This window comes from Salvelinus sp. IW2-2015, linkage group LG15 (assembly GCF_002910315.2).
Source record: "Salvelinus sp. IW2-2015 linkage group LG15, ASM291031v2, whole genome shotgun sequence".
Taxonomy (NCBI): Eukaryota; Metazoa; Chordata; class Actinopteri; order Salmoniformes; family Salmonidae; genus Salvelinus; species Salvelinus sp. IW2-2015.
The window spans coordinates 10,987,110-10,997,216 of NC_036855.1; the positions used below are offsets into that span (position 1 = coordinate 10,987,110).

General features: G+C 42.2%; 1 protein-coding gene across 1 annotated transcript in view; it reads right to left on the reverse strand.

Annotated features, from left to right (window-relative positions):
* LOC111973974 (ATP/GTP binding carboxypeptidase 1) overlaps positions 1 to 5,238 on the reverse strand; it is a 45,845-nt gene extending 40,607 nt beyond the window's left edge. The window contains 3 exon segments of the mRNA XM_070446935.1: positions 1,795 to 1,925; positions 2,949 to 3,010; positions 5,002 to 5,238. Coding sequence (XP_070303036.1) covers positions 1,795 to 1,925; positions 2,949 to 2,980 — 163 coding nt within the window. The 5' untranslated portion in view covers positions 2,981 to 3,010; positions 5,002 to 5,238.
* Positions 5,239 to 10,107: the final 4,869 nt, after the last annotated feature.

The window sequence follows — 10,107 nt, forward strand, 5'->3', positions numbered from 1 at the left end:
CAACAAAACTCACCAACAACTACCCTACAAGAAAAAAAACTGAGATGCAAGTCAGACTGGTTATTAACTGCAAGACAATGGTCATGCCCATCAACACAGCAAAAAAAAAAAAAAAAAAAAGGAACATGACCTGGAGTTAATTGACAAAGTTTTACATACCTAGGGAGCACCATCTGCCATGACAGTGTACCAGCACTAGGATCAACAAAGAACAAACGACTAGTGATGACTATATATCGCATTGACAATATCGCAATATCCTTTTTACGCTAGTTGGCTGTACAGACACCAAAAAAGTATTTTTCCTTCCTAGCTTGTTGTCAATCTTCTTTTAAATAGGGAGCAAATTTGTTTTCAGCACTTTTATTTCCATGACTGCTCAAAACTTTCTCAAGGCTCTCTGTCTCACCAACATATGGTGAGCAACATGTTTGGAACATCGAATCGCAATAAAATCACAGTATCAAATCGCAATACATATCATATCGGCACCTAAGTATCGTGATAATATTGTATTGTCAGGTCGCTGGCAATTCCCAGCCCAACAAACAACCTTCAAAGTTCAAACTAATTTTAAGATCAAGACAACACAAAACTCAATATCTACCAGAGCGGTTTACTAACAACACTTCTAGGAGCAGGCTTATAAGGTTATTCTTATAAGGTTATTCTAAGTGCTGAAAATGACCAAAAAATATATACACCTTCCACACAACTTGTCTCCAAAGAATCATGAACGGCATCTGGACTCCAGAAGGAAGGCCCAAGACAACATGGTGGATAACCATAGAGAATGAGCTACAACAACATCAGCACTAGAGTTGAGGTACAGAGGAGAAGATGGCCAAGACAACCTTTGATAATGCTATATGTGCCAGCTGGAATAACAGGGGTGAGTGAGTGAATGTCATGTGTGCATAATACTGTAAGTAATGAGAGTAATACTGTAATGGGGTTGAGCTGAAGGGAGGTGCAGCCATGAGAAGAATACAAATAATGTTGAAGTGTTGTTATGAGCCGTTGTTGGGGTTTGGCGACGCAGGTGAGGTATAGGTTTGGAGCAGGTGTAATGCAGCCACAAAGGTACAGATGTAGGATCATAATTTGAGCCAGTTTGCTACAGCAGGGAAATAATCCTGCAGCAACAGAAAATATGAATTATTATTTGGATTATAATTAAATGGACATTTTTGTAGGGGTCGATACATTTTTCATTTGGGAAAATCAAGTCTGAAGCCTCAAATACATTACAACTTTAAAATGTCCTGCATTGCAGGAAAGTTATACTACAACAGGGTGATCAAATTAAGATCCTACATCTGTAGCACAAGTGCCTCAACTTGACTTGTTTGAGTGGTTCCACAAAGACATGCGATACAGGTATGATCAGATATGTCTGTTATACAAATATGATAGGATGCAGCTATTATCAGGCTGTATTGCCAGCAATCATTCAGTGTGAGCTAGAGATGCTGTGAAATTCCACCAAGTAGACTGGCAAAATGTGTGCAGCTTAATTATACTTTTTTTGAACAAGCGTTTATTAGAGGCTAGCGTTTATTTGCAAAAATGTGAAATTATACCCAGCTATTACAAGAAACAGGCACTTGTTGGAGACTCAGCGTTTAATGGAAGTTTTACGGTTTGCTGACTCTAATATAGGATATTATTTCCCATTGGCCTTTATGGCATGGTTTCAGCAACTATATGGTCAATGAGTAACAGGCTAGCTTGATCAGCTAGGCTCAGTGAGTGTGAAAGGGGTAGTATACAGTAGGCTAGCACTCTTCTCACCTTGAGTCTGTATGAGGTGAAGGACCTTGGCAGTGATCTGCCTGGCGATCTCAGGGTCCACCAGCATGGACTCCCTGTTCAGCTTCTCCAGCTGGCCAAACAACATCAGCACCCTGGAATTACTGGGAATGCTGGGAGAGAGAGAGAGAGAGAGAGAGAGGTTTAATACTTGACACATAGCCGGACATGATCAGCCCATGCTCTCATAAAGCAAATATTTTCCGTATTACGCCCTAATGAACATGACCCTGCTCTATGGTTATATTAAGCTCATAAGGGGCAATGAGGTCAAAGGTCACTTTGGAATGACAACAGCCATGGGAGAGTGAATCAAAATGTAGAAATAGACCCAATGTCTCTCATATGACCTTATAAAGACAGTGAGAGATGCACACAGACAGACAGAGAAAAAAGAGAGACAAAGAAACTCACAGACCAAAATACAGTGAGAGAGGGAGATGGAGTGAGATACTGCCCAAACAAATCTACCAAAGCAAAAATACACATGCGCATACATATACCTTCATGCATTACTAACACACTCACAGACACATTAGTTAGGCTAAAGAGAACAGACATTCACACTCAGAGTCAAACATTCTGCCAAGGCCTTACAAGAGGGTAAACATTATGACTGTTTTCAGAGTTTATCAAAATGTAGCCTAGAAATTGTGCTTTGCCATTGAAATGTTAGGCCTTCTTACTATAGGGAAAAAAACTAATGATTAGAGGTGGAGAAGCAAAAATAGGCTAGTTTCTGCCTCAGTGTCTGGCGACGCAAGACTAAGGCTAAAGTGACAATAGGCTAGTTATTACAAGGCCCCAAAAAGTGATTGACCCCAAACAGTAATGTTTGACAGAGGAACCCAACAATAGCTAGGGTCAAGATGGTATCATGACAGGCCATAGCAGGTTTAATGATCTGTGGTGTTGCTGTCCTAAGACTGACCTTACAGTGTCACAAGACATAGAGCAAACAAGAGAAGAGTGTAGCATATGAGGGCAAGGGGCAGTGTGTGAGAGACTAAGAGAATCTGGCAGAAACACTTGTGTTCACACACACACACACACACACACACACACACACACACACACACACACACGCGTATCACACAGAAAGAACCTGGCGCATGTGTTCAAGACTGGTTACTCACCCTTTCTCAGTGGTCATGTTGTGCTTATTCATTTTTTCTCACAAGTCAGCATTTCACATCAACTGCAAGTAAAGAAACGCAAGGTTTAGCAATGCAATTCAGTTGTCATTCCAGGTCCGGACTTGTGTGTTCACCCCTGGAAATCACAGTCTATCTTTTCTATTCTCTCTTGCTGTCCTGTGGCAAGATTAGATCAGCAACATAGAGAGATGACCATGAATGAACAACCCATACCGGTATATGCAATGTAACAAAATAGGGCCAGTTTTGCTCTATCCAGCTCAACTTGTTTAACCAAAACAAAAGGGTGTCCAGTAGAGTTAAATGGCTCCAGTGTCAGGAAACAAAACAGCCCTGATAAGTGTGTAGCCTATCACATGCACTATTCCTGGATATGAAATTGGAGGCCATCATTTTATTACAAGGATGTAACTAGTGGGACTACATGTACAGCCGATGCAGTGCATGCTTGTTGTAGTTAGCCCAGCTATCTAACTTGACCCAACTGATGTAGCTAGAAGGGCCTAATCAAGCTGAACAGCGTAATCTGGCCAGGCTGCCCATCTGTCAAGTGTGTTGCAAATCTTCATTGACAACAACAGAACTAGAGTTAGCACAACGGCGAAATCAGCTAGACAGCTAACTAGCAGTGACTGACTGGTTTACGAGATAACTGGCTGACGAGCTAAGGACTTCACAGCCCACATTGCACCTCCTCAGTCAGTGTCCATTCAGTTTGCTAGCTGACGTTAACGTAGCTAGATAATTTAACATTCCTGCTAATTTGGCTACCTTTAAATTTAATTTAATTAAATTTGTAAACAATGACAGGGACATGTACTAGCCATGCAAAATACTTCAAAATACATTTTTCGAACCTATTTGAAAGGAATTGTTGTCCCATTAGGGCAAGCCAATTCATAGACGTATTTGTGTTGCCTGAAAAGCCCCGACGTTATGATACAAACCCCCTACTCGGTTGGAGAAATTAGGGTCCGGACCTTGACTTGGGCTGTAGAAACGAGGGCTATCAGCCCTTGACGAGAACAGGAAAAATCGAAAATCTAACAGTAATCTGCACCGCACGGTCATGTTGTCAACAAGGCAGCATGATGCATTGTTCAGAAACATACATATCGCCCACCAGTGTGAAAACACAGAATCCTACCAGAGAGAAAGAGGCAAATCGAGAAGTTTTACTCGTTTAAAATCTGTCCACGAAAATAAGACTACGAAGTGAGGAAATGTTGTATGGAGGTTAATTATAGTGTCGAATTTGGTTTAAAAAAAAATTGAATTGCTAATTTGCTACATGAGGCGTATTTGATCGAATATAAATGTCGTATTGTTACAAATGCACTGATATAAGTGGACGCACGTGTCATTTCGGCAAATTCTGGAAAATAAACAGGTTATATCAGGTTGTGCCTGTTGTCATAGAGATAGAGGATTCATCATGGATATAACCTGATTTAGCATGTACTTTGCCAAATTATTATTATTATTATTATTATAACTAGGGAAGTCAGGTAAGAACAAATTCAAATTCGTATTTACAATACCGCCAAATCCGGACGATGCTGCGCCCTATTGGACTCCCGATCATGGTCGGATGTGATATAGCCTGGATTCGAACCAGGGACTGTAGTGACGCCTCTTGCGCTGAAATGCAGTGCCTTGCGCCACTTGGGAGCCCAATGAGGGCTTCCACCATTTTAAAGTAGTCAACAGTGTGGGGATTCCTATAAATTGGAAACAATTAGACATTGAAGAAGAATTGACTACTTTAAAATGGATAAAGGTTCAATAAAAAAAAAACTAAATGGCACTGCCCATGCTGTCACAGACGCATAGCCTATATCTATATCATAGTTATCTATATCTATGACCTGTTGTTCCACACACATATCTGTCCTCTCATTGGCTAAAATGGTCCCACCTGATCTCGCCTCCTTCCATATTTTAGGACATGTATTTCCATCTTTAGAGCGATCACTTGACAATATAGTACACAATCTTTGATGCTACTCATCCACGTGCTTAATTAACCTACATCACTTTTGTTTTGAGCCGACTTCGCCGTCGGCCAAAACGGATCACCTGGCTCGAACGCGGTTTCCAAAACGAATACAATCAATGCTAACCCGCTTCACCCGGGGCGTTAACATAACTCCCTCAATGTCAAGAAGAACTGCTAGGAGGCGTGAACAAGGCGAGAATGCAAATGTAGTTTTTAGACGCGACACGAAATTATGACTAGCAGCTCTGATGCTGCGTTCATGGGATAGTTGGAACTAGGAAACTCTGACATTTCCAAATTGTATTACTACAACCAAAATGTATGAACATGTTAAATTATTATGTAACGTGCAGTCATATTCAAGCCCTGATTGGTCAACAAGCTTATTTTACACGTCAAATCGTGTTATTTGACGTGTATCTTTTTTGACACCAAAGACCCAAACGGCGTTCCATAAGGAGCAGCTATGATGCTGCGTTCAAATACTAGTTGAAACGAATAAACTCTGACATTTCTGACTTGCTGATTCGTTGAACACGGGACTTGTATAACTACAACTGGTTAGCAAGTCGTACTTTTCAGAGTTTCCTAATTCCGACTAGCATGTGAACACGGCACGAATGAAAGCTGGTCATAAACGCGGATCAAACATCACATACACCATTAACAAAATAGGCGGCAAAACCCCCATACTGGCCTGAAATTATCACCCAAAGCGAACCTCCAAGCATAACCGACCAGCTTGCTTACAGCTGTACTAAGGTCGGACAGCATTACTGTGGAGCCGGCTCGAGATATGGCTCAGAAAACGTACGTCAATCCAAGGATAAGAAATGCAATGTACTCCGAATTGTCCCATTATCCCAACTGTTAAACTGAGAAGATTGAACGACTGCAAGAAATAGTAGTTCAATCTTCTTGGTGTAACAGTTGGGATAATGGGACAATTCGGAGTACAACGCATTTCCGTCATTGCTGGATTGAGGTATGTTTTTTGGACTATATCTCGAAGCGGCTACGCGGTGTCTTAAAGGTGCAATAAGAAGAAATTGCTCCTCCATTTCCTGGTTGCAAAAATTCTAATCGTTTGCCTAATTTCAGTTTGTGACAAACCGCTGTGAAATATCTTTTCAATAACCAAAGATTGTATTTTCAGCAGTTTGGATCTAGTGTAAAAAAACGAAAGTAAAAGATGCTAAAACTAGGCAATGATGCCCTTTGTCTACTTCCCCAGAGTCAGATGAACTAGGGGATAACATTTGTATGTCTCTGTGTCCAGTATGAAGGATGTTAGAGGTAGTTTTGAAAACCAATGCTAACTAGGGTTGGCGCAATGACTGGAAGTCTATGGGTATCTGGTACACAAAGTCTATAGGTATCTGGTACTTCCATCATTGCGATAACGCCAGTTACCAATTGCGCTAGTGCTAATTATATGTGAATTTCTATGTGAATTTGGTGGGGTCACCAGAAAAGTTACATGTTGCAGCTTTAATATTTAGAGGAATGCTGTCTGACGCTAGTGCAGCTGTAAGTGAGCATGTCGGATCTGCTGGCTATTGCGATAGCTAGCTATGCTGTGGGACTTCATGTCCAAAGGTGCAACGTAATACCATCATATTTGTGCTTTTTCCCAGGCTCAGATGACTGCTAGGCAAAGGTATTGAACAGGAATATGTGGTGGTGGAGGTGTGGTTGAGAGGAGGGGTGCTAGTGGTAGTAAACTACTATAATCCTTGTCAGATATTGGACCTGGAGGTGCTGGAGAGGGTGGAGGGCCAGGATAGAAGTAAGGTAATGTGGTGAGGGGATTTTAATGCCCACAATATGCTCTTGGGACAGATGGTTGGAAATGGCCAAGTGATGGAAAACCTGATAGAAATGAAAGATCTGGTGTGCCTGAATGATGGCAGAGGGACCAGGATTGATGTAGCCACAGGAAGAGTCTGCCTTGGACCTCACTCTGGTATCTAGTGTGATGGCAGGAATTTGTGAGTGGGAGGTATGGGAAGAGTCGACAGTAGGGAGTAATCATTACCCCCTAGTATGCACAGTAGGCCAGAGGGAGGGGTCAGTGGATGGAGTAGGCAGGTGGGTGTTGGAGGGGAAAAGTTGGATTAGTTTCAGGAACTGAGTGAGCAGGTGATGGCTCGTGTGGATATGAGAGGGGATGTGGATAGTATGAATAACTGGGTGAGAACAGCGTTAGTGGGGGCAGCTACTGAGGCTATACCTAAGAGTTCAGGGAGGAGGAAAGCAGTCCCATGGTGGACGGAGGAGTGTGGGGCAATGGTGAGGAGTAGGAACAGGGCATTTAGAGTACTGAAAAGGACGCATAACTTCCAACATCTGATTCAGTATAAATAGGCCCAGGCCCTGGTGAGGAGAACTATCCGTCAGGCAAAGAGGTAATGTTAGCGTTGGTTCTGTGACACCATTGGAAGGGCGACACCATTGGTCAAAAGGGAGTGGGATTATCCAGTGTTGACGAGCAGTAACAGACGAGGAGAAGGCAGAGATGATGGCCAAAGCATTTGTCAAAGTGCATAGCTTGGCAAATTTGTCAAAGGAGGGGGATAAGGAGAACGAGAGAGGAGCATCCTGGAGCGCTGGATACGAGGGAGGAAGTAAAGTATGTGTTGAATGCACCACTTACCATGGCAGAGGTGAAAAGGGCAATATGTAATGCTGGATTAACTTCACCTGGGAAAGATGATGTGTGCTCAGTTATGTTGGCCCATCTTAGTGATGAGTCACTGGATAAGGTATTGATGTTGTACAACAGAGTGTGGGAGTAGGGGAAACTACCAGGCAGTTGGAAGGAGGCAGTAGTTGTACCAATCCGGAAGCCAGGAAAAGACCAAACAAGGCCAACAAACTATCGGCCAATAGCTTTAACATCGCATGTACAGTTGAAGTTGGTATTTTGCATACACTTAGGTTGGAGTCATTAAAACTTGTTTTTCAACCACTCCACAAATGTCTTGTTAACAAACTATAGTTTTGGCAAGTCGGTTAAGACATCTACTTTGTGCATGACACTATTCATGTTTACAACAATTGCTTACAGACAGATAATTTCACTTATAATTCACTGTATCGCAATTCCAGTGGGTCAGAAGTTTACATACACTAAACAGCTTGGAAAATTCCAGAAAATGATGTCATGGCTTTAGAAGCTTCTGATTGATTGATTGTTAATTGACATCATTTGAGTCAATTGGAGGTGTACCTGTGGATGTATTTCAAGGCCTACCTTCAAACTCAGTGTCTCTTTGCTTGACATCATGGGAAAATCAAAAGAAATCAGCCAAGACCTCAGAAAAAAATGGAGACCTCCACAAGTCTGGTTCATCCGTGGGAGCAATTTCCAACTGCCTGAAGGTACCACGATCATCTGTGCAAACAATAGTACGCAAGTATAAACACCATGGGACCACACAGCCGTCATACCGCTCAGGAAGGAGACGTGTTCTGTCTCCTAGACATGAACGTACTTTGGTGCGAAAAGTGCAAATCAATCCCAGAACAACAGCAAAGGACCTTGTGAAGATGCTGGAGGAAACAGGTACAAAAGTATCTATATCCACAGTAAAACAAGTCCTATATCGACATAACCTGAAAGGCCGCTCAGCAAGGAGGAAGCCACTGCTCCAAAACCGCCATAAAAAGCCAGACTATGGTTTGCAACTGCACACGGGGACAAAGATTGTACTTTTTGGACAAATGTCCTCTGGTCTGATGAAACAAAAATAGAACTGTTTGGCCATAATGACCATCATTATGTTTGGAGGAAAAAGGGGGAGGCTTGCAAGCCGAAGAACACCATCCCAACCGTGAAGCATGAGGGTGGCAGCATCATGTTGTGGGGTGCTTTGCTGCAGGAGGGACTGGTGCACTTCACAAAATAGATGGCATCATGTGGCAAGAAAATGATGTCAAAATATTGAAGCAACATCTCAAGACATCAGTCAGGAAGTTAAAGCTTGGTTGCAAATGGGTCTTCCAAATGAACAATGACCCCAAACATACTTCCAAAGTTGTGGCGAAATGGCTTAAGGACAACAAAGTTAAGGTATTGGAGTGGCCATCACAAAGCCCTGACGTCAATCCTATAGAAAATTTGTGGGCAGAACTGAAAAAGCGTGTGTGAGCAAGGAGGCCTACAAACCCGACTCAGTTACACCAGCTCTGTCAGGAGGAATGGGACAAAATTCACCCAACCTATTGTGAGAAGCTTGTGGAAGGCTACCCAAACGTTTGACCCAAGTTAAACAATTTAAAGGCAATGCTACCAAAGACTAATTGAGTGTATGTAAACTTTTGACCCACTGGGAATGTGATGAAAGAAATAAAAGCTGAAATAAATAATTCTCTCTAATATTATTTATTTCACATTCTTAAAATAAAGTGGTGATCCTAATTGACCTAAAACAGGGAATTTTTACTAGGATTAAATGTCAGGAATTGTGAAAACTGAGTTTAAATGTATTTGGCTAAGGTGTATGTAAACTTTCGACTTCAACTCTATGTAAGATTATGGAACGTATGATTACGGAGAGGCTAACTTACTTCCTGGAGAGCAGGGGGCTAGTATTGCCACATCAGAGTGGCTTTAGGAAGGGTAGGGGAACTATGGACCCAGTGCTCTGTTCAGAAGCAGAGCTGTCTTTTTTGATGTGGAGAAGGCATATGATATGATGTGGAAGGAGGGGTTTTTAATGAAGCTTGATATTATTGGGGTAGGAGGAAGAACGTAAAAGTAGAAAAAGGATTTCCTGTTTGGAAGGTCTATCCAGCTGAGGGTGGGGAAGTCTCTATGAGGCAGCTACCTGGTGGATAACGGTACACCACAGGGGAGCGTGATTTATTGGTCTCTGTTGTTCTCAATCCTCCTCCTGGGCGGCAGGTAGCCTAGTGGTTAGAGCGTTGAGATAGTAACCGAAAGGTTGCTGGATTGAATCCCTGAGCTGACGAGGTAAAAATCTGTCGTTCTGCCGCTGAACAAGGCAGTTAACCCACTGTTCCCCGGTAGGCCGTCATTGTAAATAAGAAATTGTTCTTAACTAACTTTCCTAGTTAAATTAAACTAAAAAAATGTCCCATACATAGTCAGGAAGCAATTGATGAGGTAGAGTG